General features: G+C 47.1%; 1 protein-coding gene across 2 annotated transcripts; it reads right to left on the minus strand.

Annotated features, from left to right (window-relative positions):
- Window positions 1-612: 612 nt before the first annotated feature.
- Window positions 613-18,120, minus strand: FOXJ2 (forkhead box J2). Of its 2 annotated transcripts, none has more exons than XM_082850486.1 (11): window positions 18,012-18,120; window positions 11,718-12,064; window positions 9,693-9,767; window positions 8,805-8,873; window positions 8,482-8,622; window positions 7,803-8,001; window positions 5,189-5,590; window positions 4,671-4,772; window positions 3,654-3,863; window positions 2,999-3,097; window positions 613-1,948 (listed from the first exon to the last, which is right to left on the minus strand). In XM_082850486.1, exons 2-11 carry the CDS (start codon window positions 12,048-12,050, stop codon window positions 1,860-1,862), a joined length of 1,719 nt encoding a protein of 572 aa, XP_082706612.1. In that variant the 5' UTR covers window positions 12,051-12,064; window positions 18,012-18,120; the 3' UTR covers window positions 613-1,859. The 2 variants fall into 2 exon arrangements, with proteins under 2 accessions (XP_082706612.1, XP_082706613.1); XM_082850487.1 differs by lacking the exon at window positions 18,012-18,120 and adding an exon at window positions 12,975-12,988.
- Window positions 18,121-26,054: the final 7,934 nt, after the last annotated feature.

Raw genomic sequence — 26,054 nt, forward strand, 5'->3', positions numbered from 1 at the left:
ACCCCACTAACTGCCCTCCGACACCATGGGGGATTCACACCACTCACACCCCTACTTCTTACAAAGAACTTCAAAGAAATAAAGTGCTGTTTAGTTAACTGCCCTTTCTTGCCCCCTGACTTCAGCCTCACTGGACGTCTTCAACAAACTCATATAGCATCCCTTACAAGAAAGGAAGGGGCGGATGAGGGGGACAAGCAGGAGAGCAGAAAGCATGGGTAAATAAAAGAATATGAACACAAAGCAGAAATCACAGAGAGAGTGGCCTTGTCCATTCGGTACATTTTGTCCTGCAGCTTTGAGAAAGTGAACATTCAGCAAAATAAAAACAGAAGTAAAATTGTTCTTCCCTCTCATGACTAAGATTCAATGATTAATATCAAATATACACTAAGTACTTTGCAGCAATAAATCATGGCCACTCTTTGTTAAAGGAGGTTAAGTTATCCCTGTACCTTTCTCTGGGCAGGGGCGGTCTCCCTTGGCCCTCATGGAACTCTTTGCTTTAGGTTACTTATTCCCCTCTACCAATTTCCCTTCACCCCCCAAAAGCCTGATTGCAAAAGCCTCAGCCCCAATGATCTGGATTCCAAGAGAAGCATTTGCCTACATTGTTAAATAACTGAAATATTCTCCACCCACGTCTACGCCAGCTCCCCTCTCCTCCCCGCACCCTCCTGCCACCAGTACTGTAGGTTTGGTTCTGCTATGATGGGTGGGAAAGAGATTCCCGTCTTGCCCTAGGCTGTGGTGAGACTACAAGGAGTAATGGGTTACTCTCCTTTCTTGAGAATGCCAGAAAATGGGGGAAGAAAATACCATGGGTGGAAGAGATGAGTAGACAACTAAAGGAGGACAAAATAATATTTGCTGAATGAGATAAGGGGGTGAAAGGATAACTGGTAAATGCAAATAAAAGCCACAGTTGATTTCCAGAGAAAATGATGTTTAAAAAGTCAAAATGGTTCAACTGAAACCATCTCCAAAAAGCTGAACCGACGCTGAAGAGTTGTCCTCATTTCCACCAGAGAAGCAGAGCTCTGGCTAAGCCCGACTCTGTCTCCTACAGAGAACAGGCCAGGAATAAGCCAATGGCAGTTTATCTGACAGAGTAGCACAGACGCAATTTCTGACTGTTTTATATTCCATCATCCCTCTATGATATTCTACCCGACCCAACCCAGACCTCCTATTCCACTAGGATTTTATTGCCACTACCATCACGCTCACCCTTGATGGGGAATGAGGGTCAGCAGAAATAGGATTGGAGAGATAAAGGGACAAGGAAGAGCTCAGAGGACAAAATTAGCACCATTGAGTAAAACCTGCAAATTCATGGTTGCCAAGCGGTGTTTTAGATCCCTTCTACTCGATAACGTGGCTTCTCCAGTCCTGGATCCAACGGATATCCACAGAAAACAACGTGGGGCTGAAAGGTGGGACTAGCGCTGACTTTCCCAAAATGAAAAGGAAATCAAAGTTTGAGACCCTTCTCTGCGGCTCTCATGGCCTCACCTTCCAGCCAGATGATTTTAAATTAGCAAGAGGTGGACGTGGTCCATGGTGGAGGGACAGGAGACCGGAGACAGCATATAACCAATAATAATAATAATAATATAATAAGAATAATAATAAAAGAATTAGGAAAAAAACAAGAAGGAAGAGGAAGAATGAGGCAGAAAAGAGGGGGTTATCTTCGGCAGCATCTTGCGGTGGCTTCTCTGGCAGAGAAAGAAAAAAAAAAAGAGGATATATATCTATATACAGGCAAGGGCGGAAGGGATGGGCTGGGACTGTGCTTTCCCCACTGCCAGACTTCACCACCCAGCCCTGGGCTGATGGCCAGGCTCTCAGATGCACTAGGTAATCAAGTCCCAGTCGAAGTCATCGGGGATCTCCTCATTGGCCCCAGGAGGTGGAACTGGCGGCCGAGGGACCATGTGGTGTGCTGTGGGAAGAGAGAAGGAGATTAAAAGGAGAGTGGATGGGAAGCCGTTCTATCTATCTTGACGGATGGTGGTCAACCCCAAACACCACCATGGGGAAGGTCTGGGGAAACTATGGTCCTTATCAGTCCAGAGTTATTTTTGTTTCCGGCCACCACTTCAGTGAGATCTCAGGAAAGACTCAGAGTAAACTAGGCCACATGGCAATGTCACAGTATGCAGCCATTAAAAATTATACTCATGGGGACTTCCCTGGCGGTCCAGTGGTTAGGGCTTTGCGCTTTCACTGCCAAGGGCCCGGGTGTGATACCTGGTCGGGGAACTAAGATCCCGCAAGCCACGATGCGCGGCCAAAAAACAAAAAAAAAAGAAAAAAAAATTATACTTAGGAAGACTACATAATAATGACAAAAAAACATACAGAATATACTATTACATGAAATAGCAATACAGAAATTTGCATATAAATCGCACGGAAAAGGAATACTTGGACAAAGATGAACATCACCTCCAAAATTGAAAACACTGTGGTTAGGCAGCATGATAACAGTGATTTTTCTCAAATGCATTTAAAGGTGAAGGATCTGTTCGTTCTGTAGTATTTATGGCAATTTAGGGTCTCCCCACCTACTCTCACCATCAGAGGTAGTTCAGTCCCAGAACCCTGATACTAGAGGTCAGGAAGACAGGAAAGCAGATGTGGGCACAAAGCAGGTACATTTGCATAACACGTTCATGTCATTTGTCTGAGTGTACCTCCCACTTAGATTCCGAAGCCAGGCATAAATGTTCTACACGTCTATCTTTTGTTTATAGCCATGCTTCTACTTCCTTTCATCACTGCAGGCACGAGCTCATTTTAAAGTAAGTCGGTCTTCTTTAGTCTCCCATGACATACACCTCCCCAGCAGGTGGACCACCCTCCAGCCTTGAGAATCAGGAAGGCTCACCCCCTCCCGGCAGGTGCAGGCAAAAGAGCCAAGAATGCAGGTTCGGAGCCATAGGAAAGCCAAACGACTCGCTGGTGGTGAAACAAGCTTCCTGGTTCTTACCTGGGCGATTGTATCCTGCTGAGTCCTGGGTGGCAAGTGGGTACATTGGTGATGGACCCGGGTAGAGGTGGGGGGCTTGAGGGTGCACATAAGAGTTCACTGCCAAAGCAAGACAAGAGTTAAGTGAGTGGGACCATCGTATTCAAGGAAGCAGAGTCAGACAGAGAGGGAGAAAAAAGTACTCTTCCTCCCCTTCATCTCTTCTCCCTTCCCTGCTCTGTTCTGTAGCTCCTGTGGGCATCAAGGCTTTCTGCAGAAGCTATCAGTCCTCACCACTTAGGGCACAAAGGGACCCGATACTAGTGGAGTTCAATATCACAGTTATCAGAAGGATGACAAATATAGAACTGTGATCATTGACTCTTACTTCACCAGTTTGAAGACCATATAACTGTAGAGAATCACAACTCCACCTAATTACAATCCAGGGAAGGGTTACTGAGACACAAATTTGGAACAGGGACTTTCTCCTCCCTTTTCTTCAGTAACCCTGACCTCCCAGATCAAGATCTAAAAGGAATCATACGGTCTATTTCTTTGGCATTTGGATCACTGCTCATAAGCTGATGTTTCTCAGTTCCCTTCTGCCCTTCTCGTCCCCCTTCCTTTACATCATCCAGTCTCCACCTCCTTGGCAGCCTGCTTTGTGTGGTACCTTGGTTCATGGCTGGCTCCTGCTTGCCACTAGTGAGGGCACAGGAATCAGCAATGCGGGCGGGGGCGGGTGGCCGGTGGGAGCCCCCCTGTGGGGGCACGTGACCAGTCTGAGTGAGGAAGTGGTTGAGGGAGTCACACAGATTGGCAATGTGATGCTGGTCCAGGCTCCAGTTCTTCTGCTCTGCCTGCCGCAGACTCTCCATCAGCTCTGCAAACAGAGCAGCGAGAAAGGCTAGCCTTGCAGACGCCCCAATGCCCCTAGCGGCTCTATGCCCAACTCACTGCTCCGACTACACGGCCAATCAACACTGCTGATTATATGCGCTACCAATAATTGACATCCGTTAGAGTCCTACATTTTCAAACTCTCATTCCATTTCTTCCTTACTAAATTCTTTTCTTTTTTTTAATTTTTTTTAACATCTTTGTTGGAGTATAATTGCTTTACCATGTTGTGTTAGTTTCTGCTGTATAACAGAGTGAATCAGCTATACGTATACATATATCCCCATATCCCCTCCCTCTTGCGTCTCCCTCCCACCCTCCCTATCCCAGCCCTCTAGGTGGTCACAAAGCACCGAGCTGATCTCCCCGTGCTATGCGGCTGCTTCCCACTAGCTAGCTATTTTACGTTTGGTTCCTTAGTAAATTCTTATTATAATTTCCATCTTCCTGATGGATAAGTTTCAAAGTGACTGAGTGAATTAGCCGTGGTCACAGTGTCAGTAAATGGTGACAAAACTACAAAATAGTGGTCCAGGGTGATGAATTCCTGAGAGTCTTGTTCTCCTGAAGATAAAACTCAGTGGAATAAACCACCGTCGTATTTTGCATTAAGGCAGAAATTAATTAAAACTAACTTGAAGAGAGCATCAATATTATCCACCTTGTGTAACATGAAATCCTCCATCCTCAAGCTTCACTTAACCATCCCCTCCTGGTTCTGGTTTCCATTGGGTTTTTCCACTTCCGCTATATTCCTCTTCCCTCCAGGCACCATCCTTTGATCACTAACCTGAGAACTGTGACTGCTCAATGCTGGACCAGTTGAGCCGGTTCACCATCTTGAAGCTTTCCTTTAAGGAGTCAATATTGGAGCACCAGTCAGGAGGAAAGGCTGTAAAGAGGGGGGCGTGGTAATGAGACAGAGTGAGGGGCAAGAGAGCCGCTAACTGACAGCAGACTGACTACTGAATGCAAGATTCTTGCATCTACGTAGGTTATCAGCTGCATGACCGAGATAATTTTGGACTCTCCCTCCCTGGAGATTTAGGACAAACAAAGCTATCGATGCTTTAATTACAGACAGCCAAGCTCATGGGCAAAAGAATATGGAAAACCATCCCAATTTATCCAAGAATTCTCTGATACAGAGCTCCAAGCAGCAACCTCTGTGGCTCAGACGAGCTCTCATGGGAGAGAGGCTACAAGACCCACTGTTAAACTTCCTAACCAGCCGCACCTCCTGCCAGCGTCAGAACAGGGGGCTCAACCCGCAGTCCTCTAGGGTCTCCCTGCACCCTCCCTACTCACCAAAGCCAGTGCTGTTGATGGGAGCCTGGCCTTGTGCCTGTGGCGGCGGCGGCGGCGGCGGCGGCGGCGGCTGGGCAGGGTGGGTGGGGGGATGGTGCTGATGAGGGTGGTAGCCGCTGTGCTGCAGCGGGGGTGGGTGCATGGCCATCACAGGGGGCGGCCCGTAGCCCTCGGCCCCCGCTTGCTTCCCCCCTGGTGGGGCACAACCATCTGGGCTTGGGGTGTGCAGGGGGGGCGCACCGCCCACATTGGAGGGGCCCTGGGCGGGTGCCTGCTGCGGCTGCGGCTGCGGCTGCGGCTGCGGCTGCGGAGGCGGCGGCGGAGGCGGAGGCGGCGGCGGCGGCTGCTGGTACATGTAGTAGTTGTTAGAGGGCGGCAGGTCCCCCAGGAGAGACGAAAAGCCTGCGGGGAGGGGCGGGGGCGGGGGGGGGGAAGCGGGTACGTGAGCGGGGCAACGCATCGCTCAGGACGTCCACTGGCTGGAGACGGGACGTTCTGGGACAGCAGGGTCCCCTGGGCCCCCTTCCTCCCCCGCCCCGGCAGGGATAACCGACAGACGGAGGCCCTCGACAGCACCGACAACCGCTGAAATTTTAGCCAAAAGGTCAGCATGCACCTTTTCATGCTATTTTTCAAGGATCTGGGATGTAGTCCTGGAATCACAGTTTCAAAAGACATCGGACATCAGGTAAAGTTCCAAAAGCAAATTATATATAAAACAAAGCCATGGGCCTCTGTTCTGTCCTTTTCCTTATTGTCCTACACGCTTCTGCCTCTTGCAGTCACTACGAAAAACGAAGTCTGGGTACGCAGTAGAGTGGGGACGGATGAATTTCTCAAACAGATGGGGCAGGGAAGAGCTCGAGATGGAGACCCGCGCTTTCAGCCTTTAGCCGTGATTAAACTTGAGTGAACTCTCTGCTGTCCTTGCTCCATCTAATTTTTTCCCTTTGTTTCTGGGAGCCCTCCAAGCTCCCTACTTCCAATCAACCAAATCACCTGAGTTGGACTCATTTCTCAAGCGAATGCTGCAATCTAGCAACACAACTCTAGATAGGAATCCCCTGGGATATAAAAGACAATTAATGACAATTAAGACAATTTTCCCCAAAGTGACTCCTAACCACTTTTTTTTTTTTGCGGTACGTGGGCCTCTCACTGTTGTGGCCTCTCCCGTTGCGGAGCACGGGCTCCGGACGCGCAGGCTCAGCGGCCATGGCTCACGGGCCCAGCCGCTCCGCGGCATGTGGGATCCTCCCGGACCGGGGTACGAACCCGTGTCCCCTACATTGGCAGGCGGACTCTCAACCACTGCGCCACCAGGGAAGCCCCTAACCACTTTTTATCATTCCATTAATCTCCGGCCGCCTATCCAAGGCCACTGGACAGAACAAGATCTCATGATTCACCTAAAGTCCTGACTTCATCCCTCCCTCTAAATTCTTTTTAAAAATTTAGGGGAATTCCCTGGTGGTCCAACGGTTAGGACTCCGCGCTTCCACTGCAGGGGGCGTGGGTTCAAACCCCGGTCGGGGAATTAAGATCCCGCAAGCGATGTGGTGTGGCAAAAAAATACAAAGTAAAAATAAAATAAAAAATAAAAATTTAAGAAACAGGAATCACAGAGCACTGAACAGACAATCTCTCAAAAAGTCTCCCAATAGGGGCTTCCCTGGTGGCGCAGTGGGTGAGAGTCCGCCTGCCGATGCAGGGGACACGGGTTCGTGCCCCGGTCCGGGAAGATCCCACATGCCGCGGAGCGGCTGGGCCCGTGAGCCATGGCCGCTGAGCCTGCGCGTCCGGAGCCCGTGCTCCGCAACGGGAGAGGCCACAGCAGTGAGAGGCCCGCGTACCGCAAAAAAAAAAAAAAAAAAAAGTCTCTCAATAACGGCTTCAAATCATTCTCATATGGTAATTTGGGAAATTTGAGTATGGATGAGATATAAACTGATATTAAGGAAGCATTATTTACTGTGTTAGGAGTCATCATGGCAATGCATAACTAAAAGAAAAGTCTTCATCATTAAGGATGCATACTGAACCAGTATTTGCAAGTAGAATGATGTGCATTAAATTCCTCCATTTAAAAGAAAAGCTGGGTGCTAAACAAAACAAGCTTAACATATCGGTAACTGGTAAAGTTTGGCAAGGAAAACATGAGGGTTTATTATACTATTTTCTCTATTTTTGCATCTGTTTGAAATTGTTCCTAATAAAAATTAACATAAATACGTTAAAAAATAAAATTAAATTGTTCTCACAGTGAAACGCAGGGATTCTTAGGAAAAGGAAACTACTGCTGTCCCCTAGTGGCCATCCTCAGAATGACTTGCTGGCAGCCATAAAATCATGGCCCTTAGTTCGAACAGATGGGGGATTCCCCCAACTCACTTACTGAAACTAATGACCCAGCTCGCCTCTTGAAACAGCTGTCCTTCAGAACTAAGCCAGAAGAGCTCTGACTCCACACAGTTGTGGCTCATGACATGCTTTCCCTGACCAGTGATCAACCTCTCCTTGTGTTACAAGTAAGAAAAAGAGGGAAAGAAGAGAATGTCCCCATCTGTTCAAAAACCCAAGGACGTCTCTGCTCCCCTCCCCACTCCAGACTCACCATGCTGAGAGGAGGAAGAGGACTTCTCCAGCATGGATTTGTAGAGGTTGCGGAAGGACCAGCTTAGATCCTGAAAATTGATCTCTGAGTAGGAGAATTTGAAGTCATGGTTGGTGTTGTACAGGGGAGGGGGACCCTCGGTGCTCTCTCGGCCTGGAGCCCCTGCTGCCACTGCTCCGCCATCCACAGACCCTGTGCCCTGCAGAAGGAGGTAAGAAAGACTCGATGCATGTCCTACGTGAGGGACCAACACAACCCCTTGGTGGACACCAAGCTCTCTGCCTGCCCCCTTCATCCTCTCCCACCTTCTCAGTGAATGAGCGTCATTTTCTCCTTCGCTCCTCATTCGTTCCTATCTTGCTGTGGCTTCTCGCCCTTCTCCTGTGCCACATCCATAGTCATCTTTCCTTTCTCATAACCTTTCTGGCTCTCTTTCTTGTCTTCTCACCACTTTTTTTCTGATCTTTCTTAAAACTTTGTCGTCTCTCTCTCTCTCCATCTCTCTCTCAGCTTCCCTCTTTCCCTTTCTCCTTCTTTCCCAATTTATCTGCCTACCATAGCACAGATACTCAACACATAATTTTGAACCAACAGATATATGAATCTATTCAACCATCCATCCATCCATCCATCCATCCATCCATCCATCCCTATATCCCCTGCCACCTCCACCTCCTACCTGGCTGTAGCTGGCGATAGATGTGGGGCTCTGAAGTGGCATCTGAGGATTCCCCTCGGGAGGCAGTGAGGCTTCTCCACTCCCTGGAACGCCTCCCCGTGGGCTCTTGCTTGCCTCCTGTTCTGGTGAGTCCTGGGATAGCTGAGGGTTGTGAAAGAAGAGAAATCTATAAGCAGATGCTAAACATCCTCCCAAGACCAATGGTTCCACACCTGCTGGTATTTGACCTTGGCCCCAAATTTAGGAAATGACTGAAAAAGCAGGCAAAGATGTGGAAGGAGCAGCTGGCTCATAAATGGCATCTCATTGAGGTGGAGACTTACATCATCATCGGGAGGATGTCTTCTCTTTCGGGAGATGTCAGGGCAGGTATCGATTGTCCAATAAGAGCCCTAGAAGAAGAACCCATCCCCATAAAGAAAAAAAAAAACATTATATACGGAAATTCCCACCTTTGGAAAAGTAGACATTTGAAGGGATTTTCACATAAAATAAGAGTTATATTTTTTAAAATATAACTGGACTGAAATTCAACTATACTTCAATTTAAAAAAATAAATAAATAACATTAACATTAAAGAAGATCATCTATCTGGAACCTTAAAAAAAAGAAAGAAAAGAAAAATGACTGTAAATTCACAGGACTGTAATCCTGAGGGTACCAGCTATTTTTGAGGACTAAATTTGTCCTAACAGCCCACTGAGGCCTCGATCATTCTAGAGGGACAGAACACAGCATCTAGTTCAAAGAGCTGGAAATGTCCAGACCAACCCTTCCCTTCCACGTGATCTGAGGCAAAACTCTCTTGGACTTCAGCTTCCACAGCTGTCAAACAAAGAGGATGATCGATCCCTTCTCCCTTCTGAAGGTAAAGTCATGGGATTCTTATACAGAAAAACTCCTACAAAGGTTATTAAGCCCACCTTTTACATCTAGAAAGAGCACCATGCACAAAAAAGGGGGCATCAAGGTCCATTTTTTAAATAAATATTTCTATTTAAAAAAAATTTCAGTCTTCCTTAGTCATTCACTCTCATGGGGACCCACCAGCTTGATAACCAAGCTCTTCCTTTGAGGAAAACAATAAAGCTGCTTCTCTAATTAACATGATTTCCTCTTCTGGGTAATTAAAACAGCCATAGGACTCTAAGCTGTCAACTACTTCTCCCTCCTCCCTCCCCTCCCTTCACCGCTTACAGCAGAATCTCACCTTCCCAGGATCATCCCGAGGTCTGGGCACCTTCCGGAAACACTTGTTGAGAGAAAGGTTGTGCCGAATTGAATTCTGGGGGAGCAGAGAAGCAAGTTAGATTTGAGCATCGTGCAAAGCAGAAAATTTTCCAGTAGTGCACGGAGGGACACAAAGGGATATAACACACACTGAAGTTCAAGTATCAGGGTGAACAAAGCACCTCTTAACTACACTGATGGAGGAAATTACCTACCAGATAGCAAGAGCAATGAGATGAGAAAACGGAAGCAATTAAATTGATGAGAGGTAATGGCTGTAAATTTGACTATCAGGTGCTTCTAGAAAGCTGGTTACATAGTTTTTCCATCTTTCCACCTAACTAACAACAGGTATATAAGTGCCTCTATATAAATGCCTCAAAATCACATCTGCCCAAACCTAAGTGTCCATCAATAGATGAATGGATAAAGACGATGTGGGGTGTGTGCACACACACACACACACACACACACACACACACACACACACACCAGAATACTACTCAGCCATAGTAAAGAATGAAATTTTGCATCTGTAGCAACATGGATGGACTTGGAGAGCATTACGCTTAGTGGAATAAGTCAGACAGAGAAAGACAAATACTGTACGATATCGCTAACATGTGGAATCTGAAAAATACAACAAACTAGGGAATAAAACAACAAAGAAGCAAATTCACAGATATAGAGGACAAACTAGTGGTTATTAGTGGGGAGAGGGGAGTAGGGGCAATATAGGAATAGGGGAGTAAGAGGTACAAGCTATTGTGTATAAAATAAGCCGTAAGGCTATATTGTACAATATGGGAGATACAGTCAATATTTTGTAATAACTATAAATGGAGTATAACCTTTAAAAATTGTGAGTCACTATACTGTACACCTATAACTTACATTATATTGTACAGCAACTATACTTCAATTAAAAAAAAATCACATCTGCCCAGTTGCTTAATTCATTCCATCAGTCGTGAAAGAACAATGTTTTAAAGCTGATGATGTGGGAATTCCCCAGCGGTCCAGTGGTTAGGACTCGAGCTTTCGCTGCCAAGGGCGTGGGTTTGATCCCTACTCGGGGAACTAAGATCATACAAGTTGAGTGGTGTGGCCAAGGGAAAAAAAAAAAAAAAGCAAAAACTGATGATGTGAATGATAACAAAATATAAATTATGAGTGAAACAAGGCACACTTTGCCTTTGTCTTCTCAACAGCCCATGGAATGGTCACACTTGGAGGAAAGAAATATTGTTGCTACATGTCTTGGATGAGGTGGGTGGAGGCTATGGCAGCTAGCAGGAACATATTTCTAAAGGAAACACTAAATGCTTTCAACAGTCTCCAGCTCATCATCTGGTCTATATGTCAGACGGTGATTTACAGAGTGACAGACCTACATTAAATCCCCATTCCTACTCAACAACTGGCAAGAGAGTGATTGCTCCAAAGGACTGAGAACATCAGTCTTCCTTCTTTGCTTGGAAGAGGAGGCCCCTTTTTCCTTTATCTCCAGCCAAACAACTTATCCTCTCCTTCCTTGCATGGTGGATGAGCTGTTGGGGAAGAACCTAATTATATTATTCTTTTTCTTCGTACACAATTTTTCAAAAAATGCTGACTATGTGGAATGAAGCTCTGCAAACCTGATGAGATGCTACCTCTAGGTAGGATGGAGCAACGCCACGCTCTGCACGTGACTTCAACAGAGCAGAGTGGCAATAAATATCTGTGAAATGAACCAGAGGATAAGACGGTCTGATAAGCGTCAGCATCCTGTTGCCCCCATAACTATACTTAGTGGCTCGGTATCCCTGGCGTGTCCCCGATACACCTTACGGAAGTTGTTCAACTCTGGAAAAAAAAGTGACGGATGGGAGATCTGAGATTTTTAAGTTCACACAACTCTGAGACGCTCAGAGTGAACTGGACCAGGTTATAGGAAGAAATAAAAGTAGAGGAAAAGGTTGTCAAGGCTAAGAATCATCTCAGGGTATAGAAGCCGTCCCACCTTCCAACCAATGCCAGCATTCTTGTAATAGGGGAAGTTATCACAGATCCAGCGGTAAATCTCACTGAGGGTCATCTTCTTGGCTGGAGAGGAGTTGATGGCATAGGTGATGAGGGTGGCGTAGCTGTATCGGGGTTTGCCATCCTGGTGGACAGCTGCCTCATCTTTGCTCAGGGTGGCGTTAGGATCTGTGGGTGAGCCTGGTGGACACTTGCGGCTGCTGCCTGGAGGCCCAGCCTGGGAGGCACTCCCAAGCTTCTCAATGGTAGCCCGGAGGGTCAGCTGGGGGAGCCAGTCTATGGAGGTGAGGCTACTCTCTAGGTCAGAAGCCATGGTACTTCTGGGTTCTGCAGAGAAGAGGAAAACAGAATACACAAATATTACCTGTGGTTACTGGTGGCAGGTAACAGACAAATCCTAGGGCTTTAAGGGAAGGAGAGGTTCTTCCCACTCTAATTCCTGTAGAAGACTCCTCCCCTGGGATAGCCCTCGACCAGGTGTTACCAGAACCCCCAAACGGATATGTCACCAGCTACCTACCAGGTGATAGACTGGTACTTATTCTACATCTTCACGTGGAACATGGCCAAGAGGCCTCTCCCTTCGCACAGGACTAAAAAGGAGATCAAACCGCCCACCAAACTGAGCTATTCCCTCAATTCTTCTCACTTAAAGCCCTATAACATAATTTTTTTAAACTATGTAGAAATAAATTTTAAAAATAAAATAAATACGTAAAATCAGCTAAAGTCTATTCCCAATTACGTGATGCTTATTATATTTACATTCAACCACCACAGATAGATAGCACGGGTGAATGTGCAAAGAAAAACAGAGTAAACACAAGTGTACACTCATGAAGCGCACACCAACACTTTTAAAGATGTTTCGCGTCAGTTCCATACCGGTGCTCACCTTCTTTATCCCACATACGCGCGCACACGAGGCATATTACATACTTCCCAACATAAGTTACATGTGACAACCCGCCACGCACAGATGCAAGACGGACACATCAACAGTGGCTCACGTCCAGAGATCACAATGAGACACACGGCATAACGTTACCCATAGGGCACAGAGTCACACACAGAGCGAACGGAGCCCGAGCACAGCTGCCCTGGCACCTTTAAAGCTTCCCCTGGCGAGCTCCCGCCCACAGACACCGACACCAGGAAGAAGTCATTGGCAAGGCCCTCCCACCTCTCGGCCTGCCCTGCTGCACTGAGCCAGGGAGACACCCAGCTGCGCGCTCACCGGTAACAATCAGATCGCCGGGCTAAAAATAACCACTCTGGGGCTAAGGGCTAGCTCCCCTTCTCCCGCCCTCCTCCTCTCTCCTTCCTTCCCGGCCTGGCACGCACGCTCGCTGCACCTCCATGCAAACTCCTGACGCTGCCAACCCGCCCACGCCTGCTGTCTGCACGCCCGGCTGCCACCCACGCAGCCTGGGCGCTCTTGCAGGCGGAGAGGTGCAGCTAGAGTGACGTCTCGGTGGGGGAAGGTGAAGAACGGTGGGTGAGATCTGTATCGCAGAATCTGGAAAGGCTGGCAGGAACCACTTGGTAGCCATTTGGCTCTCCCCTGGGGTCGATGCCAGCCACCCCCCAAGCGCTTGCTGCCTGACCGGCTCGTGCCTGCACAGCCGGCCAGATTCCAGCTAGGATTTCTTCCTCGGACCCCTGCTGAGGGTCCATCGAGGCGTCCAAGGCTAACATGCCTCAGAATCCTGGACAGAAAACCTATTCCGTATATAACCTCTAAATCCACACCCAGATAATACGCACCAGCGTTACATACAACTACACACACATCCACACACTTTGTAGTTAGAAGCTCAATCGCAGATAAGCCTGCCTACCCCAGTCTCCGCCTCCAACACATCTTTCAGGCTATTGGCTCCCTCTTCTAGTTAGAGACTCTTCTCCCCTGGAGACATTCTCCGAAGGGTCAGCATTCTCACTCATCTCCCAATTCCCCAAGTTCCCCACCCACGCAGTCTCTGCAAGCACGCGCATGTCCCCTGCCCTGCGCTCCTCGCCAGCAACACGCCCACTCCCGAAGGCTCAAGGAAACACCTTAGCGCCTCGGGGGCTTGGGCAGCGTGAGACCCAACTGCAACCCAAGAATTGCTTGACAGGAGAAAAAACGTTAAAGGCCCTGTTCAGAAACAGCACCACGATGGGGTTTCCCCTTTATCCTTAGCTCCTCTCCCCACCACTCTCCTTGCCATCCCACCACCACCATCTTGCCCTAAAACCACGGAAACTTGGAAACTAATAGGGACATTTAAGCATTCCAGGAAGCCTCAGACCTCCTAGCTCTTTACTAAGTCAAAGCAGCACAGCTTCTGGGGTAAAGCAGGGTGCGATGGGCAGCCACCTGGTCCTGTAGCTGGGTTATCCCAGCTGAACGGTGACATGGCGATGAGCGGGTTCACGATGACCAGGGTTCTCCTGGGTCTGTAAAGAATTTTACCCTATTCCCTATTGTCTCCCGCCAAAGCTCCTTGGGAAGTCTCACCTTAAGTACACAGAAGCCTTCAGGGCACATTTCATTTGAAACTCTCCAGACATTGGACAGGGAGGGACATGAGCGTACAATCAACGTGGTTTACAGAACCCATTTGGCAGTGCCAATCACCGTGAATTCCGGAAAGCGAAGCACCCTTGGCCTTTTCCTACTTGTTCTATGCCCTTCCCTAGCACTTCCCCAGTACCAGGTTAGGACACTGAGGTTAAATTTAACCTTTCTCCAGCACCCTCCCAGCCAGCCCTCCAGATACCGCCCCAGCACTCAAAATATCTTCCGATAGACGCAGCGAAAGATCCTTGTGATCTTTCAGCACCATTCTCCCTAAACCCATCCCATTTCCTCACCCCCATCGCTTCCCCGTTCTTGAAGGGCAGCCCAGTGTGTGGAACCTCAGAGAATGAGGTTCCTTGATTCTATTCCGAACCTTGACATTAACTCACTAAAGGTCCCGAACCACCCCTTGCTCCCTGAAATCTTCCTGCCTCAGTTTCCCCCTATCAATAAAAGGGATGCAGTCATAAACACTGTCCAAGCTTCATGCCTGGAGGCACGTGAAAGAAGCTTAAAGAGCCAGTGGCTGCCCCACATGCCACACTCCCCAAAATAATGGCATCCGGCTAATGTTCAGGGCTATTATTAGAAAGGCACACAAAAGGTACTTCCATTTCTCAGTCCAACCAACCTAGTTACCCAGCAGGTGGGCCTCGTGCCACTGGGCTGGGGCAGAACCTGAGTCAGGCTACATTCTTCTCTTCAAGCTGGAAGACTGAAAGGAAATACCCATAGAAACTGGGAAAGGCAGCCAAAGGGCAGGCTCCATCACATCCATGGAACGTCTAATGAACACCACACTATTGGGAGAAAGGCAGAGAACAGAAAGACATTCTATGTTGGGGGGGGGGGCGGGGGCTGATCCTGGGTGAGACATGTAAGACCCAAAATAATAGGCACAGTTTTCTTCCCATGTTCTCTGAAAGGTCAGTAATCGTTCTCTGTATGGTGCCAAGGTCAGACATTAAGGAATAATAACTTCCTGCTCTGTACATAACGCAGAAACTAATAGAGCAGTGGCTAAGTCTGCCACATTACCGATTACCAGCCAGGCTGCCTGGGTTTCAATCCTGGCTTTACTACCTACTGGCTGTGCAACCTCAGGCAAGTTACTTAACCTCTCTGTGTTGTAGTTTCTCCATTGGAAAACAGAGGTGATAACCGTACCTACATAGGGTGGTTGGGAGGATTACCTTGAGTTAAAATTTTTAAAGCGCTAGTGTTATGTAAGTATAGCAATTACCATCTTTGAATGAGAAAAAAAGGAGAATATTAGAAATTGAAAATTAGAAAATGGACAGACCATCCAGGTAAGCCTGGAAGTAGCGAACTTGCAGTGGTTTACACCCGCACTGAGTTCTCAATAGTTTTCAGGATGTCAGGATCTCAAACTTTTCCTTTGGGGGGAGTGTCGCCCCAGGACTGACCAATGCCAGGACTAGTAAACTCCCCAGGATGAAGAAATGGGGGAATATCATCCCTTATTTTTCAGGGGGAACTAGGTCTAGTCATAAGACATGATCTGGAAAGTAGCACCTTCTAAGTCATAGTTACTCCAACTCAACAGCCACATGCTTCTAACTGATTCCACGGAGGCAAGGAGAACTAGGGAAACTCAGTCCCAGCAGGGCCAGTTACACTGTGTGGCAGTGAGACACCTGCAGGTGTTGTGGTCCAGCTCGCTCGGAGCCATTCAACAAGTAGCATTCCAGCATCTGGTAAAGTACTTTGTGAGAAATAGTCTGCTGTTCCACAGAGCTGGCTCTTTTCAAAAAATGGGGGAGGGAGTTCTAGAGTTAAGAACCAAGGATCCTCATGCTATTTACATCCGAAATGGAGCTCTCTTATCAGTCCTAGAAGAAGTGGTCCTAGCCTGAGACTGGGCTGCCCTGCTGCGTGGGATGACTCTCACGCAGCCATTCATGAGGGCTCCCACGGGACAGCGCAGGCCAAGCCTTTCCTCCCAGCTGGGCATTCTCACCAGCACCCTCTCCACGTTCCTACACAGGGGCACCTGCTCTTAGAGGCCTACCAGAAACGCACAGTTCTAGGTAACTGGAGGCTTAGTCTGAAAAGCACACACGTACCTGTCCCCACACCTTGCACAGATGTGGATAGAGCCACATCCACCTGAAGTAAGAAACAGACGCACATCATTCTACAGCACAGCCATACAAACCTGAATTAGAGCCCTGTCTCACTGACCATGACTAACAGGTAACTTCCAGGACCCAGTGGATGTACTTAGAGACTCAGTCCACCCAATGCCCAGACAGAGGATGGAGGAAACATCAAAACCCAGATAAGATGAAGCCTCCCACTTAGACTCTCTGGGGGGTCTAATGCCCCTTATAGGAGACGAGGTATTTCCTAAAGGTGAGGCAGGAAAGCAGGCACCCAGCTAGGGATCCCAGGTTGAAAGGCAGAGCACTACTAAACCCACAGCCCAGGCTCAGCCAGAAGGAGTTCCTGGCACCTTTTTCTTGCCTTTTCTGGACAGTCTGGGCTTTGATGATTCCTGCTATTATCTTATGAAAGAAAACTTACATACAAGGTTCCAGAGACCCAGAATTGAACAAGGAACAGGAAGGCAGAGGGTGAGACTATTAGGTGCTTTTCTGAAAGGAAACTCCTTGGGGGCTCAAATCTCCCTGGCAGTCAACTGATTTTTTTTGTTTGTTTTTTTTTTGTTTTTTTTGCGGTACGCGGGCCTCTCACTGTTGTGGCCTCTCCCGTTGCGGAGAGCAGGCTCCGGACGCGCAGGCTCAGCGGCCATGGCTCACGGGCCCAGCCGCTCCGCGGCATGTGGGATCTTCCCGGACCGGGGCACGAACCCGTGTCCCCTGCATCGGCAGGCAGACTCTCAACCACTGCGCCACCAGGGAAGCCCCAGTCAACTGATTTTGATGCAAGACTGGAAGGAGGCTGGGCAGCAACCCTCCTCTCCTCCTCTCCAGGATCTGCTTTTTCCTGGGGAACCGTCAGCAAGACAGGAGTGGTGTAGGGCACTGGGGCAGTGGTACCCGGCCAACATTAGGGAAGAACTTCAACCCAGGGCTGGCATTCCCCTGCACCCTTTCTTCTTGCCTCGGGACATGGGATCCCCATTTTCCCTGTGGCCTCTTGGTGCTGGAGGCAGGGTGAATGGAGACAGACTGGTTTTCTTGTCAAGGGAGCAGTAATCACAGTGGGCTGCAGAGAACAGCTCCGGTGGACATTAAGTGACCTAGGGTTACAGGTAAGAAAATGTAATACCAACGAAAGCCCCAGACAAGGTCAGGCCACCAAATGCCACCACGACTTTAGTGGGAGCCCACTCTCTGCACGAAAAGGCCCAAGGATGGAGAGTGGCACGGGAGTCTGGCTGGGATGTGGCTTGCCATCATTATTACACTGTGTGGATGGAGTGCTGAAGATGCAGGTGTTTTCTGATATCCTTTTGCCCTCAGCATGAAAACATACACTTCCCTAGGGACCTCAAATGAATCCCATCCCTTTAGTCCCCCAACACTAAGAAACCCATTTCTCAGAGCCTCCGCAGCAAGATGAGGGCTTGAATCCAGTAGCTTCAGAACACATTTCCCAGAAGGTTCTGAGTTGTTACTCTACCTTCCCCAGTAATGAAACCCAAGAGTCACCATCTCAGCCCCCTACACCCACTAGTACCTAAAGATGACAGAGAGAAGATGAAAGAAAGCAAGCACTGACCTGTCTCCAAGTCTCCCCCAGCAGAGGGACAGGACCACTTGGTACTGGAGTTTGGGGTTGGAGGGACTCCCCTCTTCAGAGGCAGATGAAGAGTCTCATCCTCAGCGGCTCTTCCTGTATTTGGCTGAGCCCCCCAAGCTGGGGAGGGGAACTGGGTCCCCTGAGGAGGAGCGGGGGGAGGGGGAGGGGGAGGAGAAGGCGGTCCCACCTGGGGAAGGTGGCACAGTCCCCACACTCGGCCGGTGACCCTGGGGACGAGGGGAGGAGCCTCTCCCAACCGGGAGTTGTCTCCTCCCCCTTGGGGGAGTCCCCCTCCCCCCCAAACTAAATCTGTCGGGAGTGGAGGGCTCTTTCTGTCCGCTGGAGATCTGAGCGGAGGGGCTCTGCCCTGTTCCACCGTCTAGGTACAAGGAAGTTGGGGGGAGCTCTTCCCCTCTCCTGAAAGGCTGAGAGCTGAGTGCTTTTCTCTCCCGGGAGTGTCCTCTGCCGCTGAGTGTAAAAGGAGTCCTCTCCCCTGTGGGTGGGATGGAGGGTGTCTACTCCATAGGCATATCCCCCTTCCTTTATGCCTCAAAAGTCCAGAGCTGAGGAGAGTGGGTTTGGAGGAGTGGAGGCTCGCCGGGGCGGTCTCACTCGCTGCCTTTGGTAAGGATCAACCCCTCTACTTCGGGAGCTCCATCCCCGGGCCGGTACAGGGATCTTCCTCGCCTCTAGGAAGAAGAGACTCGTCCCCTAGAGAGAACTCTTCTTTCCCTCGCCCGAACGCGAAGGGTCATCTCTCCGGCCGGGGGAGAGGTGGCTCCCGTCCCCGCTCCCGCCTCCGCTCCTGGGGCGCCCCCGAGGGTGGGGTTCTCGTACTCCCCGCTCTCCCGGAGCTGGCCTGGGCAGCTGGGGCCGGGAGGCCGCGGCTCCCGACGCCCGTCACTGCTGCGGCGGCGGCCGCGCCTCTTCTCTGGTCCCGTCCCGTCCGCTCCCGCCGGCGCGTGGCACTCCCCGCGCCTCCACCGCTCGGGCTCCGGCCAGTCCGGGCTCCCGGGGAACCAGGAGGCGGACGGACGGTGTCAAGACTCGGCCGCGGCTCGGGCTCCGCTCTGCTCCGCTGCAGGCCCCGGCTCCTCCCCGGCCTCCGCGCCGCGCTCGGCGCTCCTCCCCCGCCCCCGCCCGCCCGGCCGGCCGCCGCCGCCGCCTCCCCGCGCGGGTTAAGGAGGAGCGGGCGGAGCCGAGCCGCGGGCCGCGCCGCCGGGGATGAGCTGCGCCGGAGGAGCCGCGCCACTGGCCCCGCGCTCCCTGGGGACACGCCGCGCGCCTCCCGCGGCCCCGGGGACGCACGCTGCGCTCGCTGCCCTCCGGCCGCCACCCCGCCACTTGGCCCCGTGCAGCTTGCCATCCACACGAGATGACACCCTCCTGCTGTCTGTCGGGAGAGTCCCTGTTTCGCGCCGCAGGAACTGTCAATTTCAGTTCAACGCTAATTCTGCCACACTGACCTTTTTTCATTGTCTTCTACACGCAGATGAACATCGGTTTTCTCAGGAATGTCTTTGATGGGCTTCTTTTTCCCCTGGGATAGCTTTGAAAGGGTATGGGGTTGGGCCGAAGTTAGTCTGTTACCTTGATATCATCCCGGAGTTCAGTAAATGCTTGTGGAATGACTGAGTGTAGAAAGGGAAAAACGAGCGTGCAACGGAGAAAACTCTGGACTAAACATCAGAAGATCTAGCTTTATAAATTTGTGCAAGGCCCTCGTTCTATGGAATCTTGGTTAGCGAAGATGAGATTCTGATGCTCGCCCTGCCCACCCAATAAGGCTGCTGCAAGAATCAAATGAGCTCATTTATGTGAAAATGCTTTTTAAACTGTACAGTATACAAAGGATAAAGGATATTGTTCAAAAAAATATATTGTTCAGTTCAGTTGACAATTCTATAACAAATCTTAACCAGGTCACAGTATAGAATGTTCACATCCTCTGCCCCTTATAGAATAATCCTCACCCAAAGACAAAAAACGCCATCAGGCGTTTTTTTTCCATTTTTTTCCATTTTTGCTCCTGGAATCATATTATTCCTCTGCAAATTCTTATATATTTCAGCCTCTGGCCTATTAAACTTTTCTCAAAGTACTCTACTTTCTGTCACATAAAGTAATAAGAAAGCAAAAATATTATCCATGAAATATTTTAATTGCTAAAAAAAAGAATGCATACTCAGGATTACAGCTTGATCACTACATTTCACATTTAGATATTAAAGGGTTTTTTTTGTCTTCTAGCTAAATATATAATACTATATATATATATTACATTATATTTACAATGTGCTAGGAATTCAGCTATACATGCATTATCACATTTAATTTTTCCCAATCCCATAAGGCACTATTATTAAACCTATTTTACAGATGAGAAAACTGACTCAGAGGCATTGACTATTTCTGAGTACAGATGATTAGTAAGAAGCAAAGTCAGGACTTAAATTAACATATCCAAAATCCAAATGACTCTTAACTTATATTCCATTTTCCTGAGCTGTCAGAATTAAAAGTCATTCCTTTAAATGTAATTAAAGGCAGTAAATTCCAGTTGAGCCTTTTCTTTCTTTCCACCCTTGCAATATCCAGGATTAAAACTGTATTTTCCCTTCCTCTTTGAAACATTAACTCATTCTCCCATACACAGATAATTTGGCATCAAATGTTTCTTGCCATGTGTTACATGTTTTGTTATGTTTCTTTTTCCAACCCTTTTTTGACATTTGTTATCTATATGAAATTTGAGGAGCAGGGGTAGAGAGGTCAAAGTACTAAAAATGGGAAAGTTAGGGAAGGATTAGACTCTCTTTTCCTGGAAATTGAGAAAAATAAAAAGCTCAAGAACTTATTTGACATCTACAAGACATTTGCTGCAGCATTATTTATAACTGTAGCAAGTCAGATAAATATCCCTAATAAGGTAACTATTAAATATGCTATGGTACATTTACATAATAGGGTACTACTTAGCTTTTAAATGAGTAATTTTATTTAACTCTGGGAAGTAGAATTAGAGAGGAACTGTTTTTCTTTTTATGTCTTCTTTACCATTTAGATATTTGCAATAGTCACGTATTATTTTAAAGAACGAATTTTTTTTTCATGTATCTAAATATATTCCAGTGAGAAAATCATGTTAAAAAAGTTTGTAGGGAGACTGTCCCCTTGGCGGATGCGCCGGATCACGGGGAGCCCGGGAAAGGGAAGGTAGAATTAGAAGATCATGTGACGCTGAAGTGTGAGGATTTATCTTGGTGGCTAGGTTGCTGGTTCCACTGCAGGTATAATTATGCAAAGCTAAGAATCCAGGAAAGACTTGACAGAGAAGGAATTTAAAACAAGATTTTATATGAAAGTACCCACCTTGATCCTGAAAGAAAACCAACCAACAGCGGCAGCAGCAGCAATTGAGCAGTCTTGAGCACAGAAAACCCAGATACAACTCACTTCGGTGGGAACAAAGCTGAGATCAACTATAGGAAGCATTTTATGTACCACAAGGCTTTCAATCAAGTAAACAAAGTATGTGTAAGTTGTAGTTTTTTTACACGTGTATGAATATTTACAACCTTATTCTGGCCCCGTATCTACTGTCAGTATAGCACACAGTGGACTCATAGTTAAAATAAACCTCGTGTTTAACATGCTTATAAAAAAAAAGAAAAAACAATTTGTATAATATGATTATATAGTTGCTTTTTAAAATATATATGTATGTGTATGTATATATTTGTGTATGTACATACACACAAACACATAGATGGATATATACCAAAGATGTAAGCTTAAAGATTATTATAATTTACCTCATTTTCTACTATATAATTAGCATTTGTATGGTTTCTGCTCATGAGATTTTTTTAAATCAAAAAAAGAAACCGATAAGCTAGTTTTGTTTTGCTTTTTCCCTGAGACAGGGAGAAGCACTTGCATTCATTTTCCATTTACTTTCTATTAAGGAGGGTGATATGGAGCAGAATAAAAATATAGTCACTGAAACATGCAAGGAATAAAAATGTACAAGATTCACCCTCTCAATAATAGAACATATTATATAATTCTTCATGAGTGCTAGTCTACCTTGAGCGAAATGCTTCTTCATACTATTGGTGACCAATATGCCACAATACATATTTTGGAAGCACTTATGAAAGACCTGTGTGTTATATGAAACATGGTATAGTGGATAAAATTTGTGTATTCAAATCCCAGCTTTGACACTCAATAACTGAGAACTTAAGTCATTTAACTGATCTGGTAGTCAGTTTCCTCATCAGTAAAATGGGGATAATAATATTACTTACATCATAGTGTTGGGGAGGGACTGTGTGATTTCATGCATGGAATGCACTTAGATAAGTGCACGAAGGAAGAGTAACCTAGGAATTGAAAGAGGCTTAAAAGACAAGGCAACCAAATGCGATCTATATGGATCAAGAGACATATCTGTCAAATACAATATATGGACATTTGGGGGGATCCTGATTTGAACAAAGCAACTGGAAAAAACATCAAGCAATTGGTGAAATTTCAATCCTGACTTCGGTGATATAAAAGAATTACTGTTATATTTTAGATATGTTAATAGAATTGTGTTATTATTATTTAAAGATATTTATCTTTTCATGATGCATACTAAAGTATTTAGTCATGAAAAGCCTGAAATTTGCTTCAAAATAAGCAAGTGATGAGGAAGAGAGGTATAGGTAATAAATGACTAGCCAAGTGTTGCTTATTACAACGTGGGTTTTTTCATTTGTCTTTTTTTAATACTATTCTCTCTACTTTCGCATATGATTGAAATTTTACAAAATAAATAGTTTTTTTTAAATACTGTTTAAAAGCACTGGAACATAGTAAGGACTCTGTAAATGTTTACTACTATTACATGCTTTATATTTATATTATCTAATGTTTGTTTTACACCCTTCAGATCACAGTGTGTTTTCATTTACACGAAGTCTTTTAGTACTAACACTAAACCTAGAAGGTATCCCCATTTTACAGCTGAGAAGACTGAACTAGAGGCAAGACTGCAAGGCGGCCCGATATACCACTTCTGCTTTTCCAGCTTCCGGGGAACCCTCGGTAAAAGGACTAGGAGGTAGCCCGCAAACTCTAAGCAAAGGGTTCTTGCTTCCTTTAGAGGCTGTCGTCAGATCTAGTGGGGAGAGAATAAACAAACATACAAATGATTCACTTAAAAATATTTATCAGACAAAATCTGAGCCCACATTTGCGCATCAGAAAAATTCTAGCGGCTACTTTAAAAGGTAATCTCGGAAGAAAAGAATAGAACACAGAAGAGATTACATCGTAAAGGAAAAGTTCTCTCCGTGGTTTGTATTTCTTTTACATAACTTTATTATTGTAAGTTTCATTAGTTTACCTACCTAACCTGTTTATTCTTTCTAAAAATAAGACTAGGACTAAGGTTAGGGGACCAGAGACGAGAGACTGCGTGGGAAGCGAAGTAGGGAGGCAGGAGGACGTCAGATCCCAGTTGTTTAGAGGCCCAGCCACCTAACAGCTCTGCGCCACCTTAAGAAGTGTTAGCCTCTCCCCAAGCCGAGCAGGCCCTCGGCTCCTCCCACTCCCGTGTCAGCTCCGACCCGGGAACGTGGGGAAGGCAGGAGAGACACACTGAATGGAAAGATTGGCGCCGGGGTCTGCAGGGTCTCCCCTTCCCCCTACTCTACCGGCGCGGGGAGGAACGTGTAAAACACGGGCCTTTGGGGTTTGGATCCTTTCCTGATGATTCAGGATGGGAATGTGTTCTACTGAAATGGGGGGCGAGCGGGGGGAGGGATATGAGGGGTGGGGCTCATCTTGGGGTGAGGTCGAAGGGGAACAGAACTGGAGCGTTTGAGACACGCAGTATGTAGTGATCGTTGGTCGAAAATTGTTAAGTTCAAGAGATCCGGACGCACCTCTTCAAACCATTTCCAAAAGAGGGGGCAAGTTTTCCATTCTCCGCCCAATTCTCCGTCTTCATTTTAATTGATTGGGTTTAAGGTAGGCCGGGCCCAAGGTTGCTTGTTGATTGGCTACGTATGTAATCTATCAGGATGACGCAAGCGAGAGGCGGATGTTTGGGAAGGAAGTGAAGATTATTTTAGTACCTCCCACCCCAACTAGTGATTGGTTGGGATTTGCCGTGATGTAAAACAAGGCGTAAAGATGTCCACGAAAGGGAAGGGCCAATTGGCCATTCTCTCAGAGACGATGTCTACGGTGGAATTGGGAAAAGTGAGACGGAGTCTGCTATTGTAGTGAAGGACCAAATGGATTGAAACCCGGAAATGAGTTTAGAAGGGAACTGAAGGAGAAAGGGAAATCCGCGAAACCTTCGTTGCCCTCAAACAAGGCCATTTCCTGCGTGGGATCGATAGTTTCCTGTTTACTCAGCGAAGTTAGCGGCTACCGTGGTTTTCTAAAATATACGTGATAATTAAATTCATATGAGCCTTTGGTCCCAGACTTCCCATTTACTTATACTAAAAGGATGAAAGAGACAGAAGAAAGGAAAAGCGTGGGGTTTAGCCTTGCCTTTAGGGAAGGATGGGGAAACCGAGGTTCTCATACAGAAAGTTAAGGACTGACCCTGGATCACAGTATCCTAGCAGGTGGGTTCCTAAAGAAACCATTCACAAAATAATTGGAGAGGCTGCGTGGAGGTGAAGGAAACTGTAAAAGTTTGTCTGAAGGAAGGGCATTAATCACATTACAGAAAACTGCTTGGATATGGAGTGTATTTTATTCATCGTTGCATATCCAGTGTCTAGCAGTGTCTGATACATGGCAGGTTATGAACCGAACCAAAATGAGAAGACTTACAAAGTACGCCAGACCTTTAAAATATGTTTTTAAAGGTATATATGCCAATTTTATGATCCTGGAAAAATGTTTCACACTCACCACCTGGGTTTTTCCAGCCATAAATTGAAAGATAAATCTGCTCCTAGGAAGCTACCTATCTGTGAAAATGCTACCATTTTCTCCTTAACACCCTGAGGCATTTAAAATTTGAAAGTAGATTTCCCCTCAACCTACCTTCCTCGAAAAATTGAAAAGATAGATGGAATTGGAGAAAAGATATCCTCTACATCCAGTGAATGAAAAATAAGGTGTTTAACCTACAATCTGCAATTCCAGGATAGGAAGGACTATTTGAGAGTGTTGAGAGATGCCATCTATACTGTAAATTATGGAATTCCCTTGCTTCCCAGCACAAATGGACCTTTTTTTTCTTTCCTAGTCCAGACTTTTTCTTACAGCTACATTTCAGCAAAGCTCTAACACTGTCTAAAAATTGTGCTTTGAAATTGAGGGACCAGAATAAGGACTTCCCATCAGTATTATAACTGTCCCCACTGCAGAGCTGCAGGGCTATGGGTCAAGATTCAGTAACAGGTAACTTCTGTTCATCCAAAGTGATCCCATCTTTTTATGATTTTCCAGGATCTCCTAGGCCAGATAGTTTACAAGAGAGTATATCATACTAGCCCTTCAGTATCGTTATGGCCATAGTTTAGAAATAAGAGGAGGAACGAGAGGCAGCTGTATTTGCAATAATAAAAGTACCATGGGAAAATTATTACTAGGCTGTAAATAATTCTAGCATAATAAGGTATATCTTGCTTATGCCAAAGTGGGATTGAGGGTGGGGCCAGGGAGGGGGAGGATGTTAAAATTTTTTTCAAGAATTGTCTAGGCTTCCAGCGCGTCGGTTACTCGGCTGGGGGAACCTTTGGCGTGGTGGTCGCCTGGGTAGTTCCCGCCGCGTGAGAGGAGGGCGAGGAGGGTTTGAGCATGAGCATGGGAGAAGGGGACACCCTGATATCAGTGGGTTATGAAACTGGGGGGAAGGCACACGGGGTGTTTTTCCGCAGATATACTCAGGCTGAGGGGCAAAAGCTGGAATTTGGAGGCCGGGTCCAGAATACTGACCAGGGCACAGTATGAGGGCAATTTCAAGGTTGCATCTCCAAAGTGCGTCATATGCAGGGATGG

Source organism: Leucopleurus acutus (genome assembly GCF_964270905.1).
Source record: "Leucopleurus acutus genome assembly, chromosome: 11".
Taxonomy (NCBI): Eukaryota; Metazoa; Chordata; class Mammalia; order Artiodactyla; family Delphinidae; genus Leucopleurus; species Leucopleurus acutus.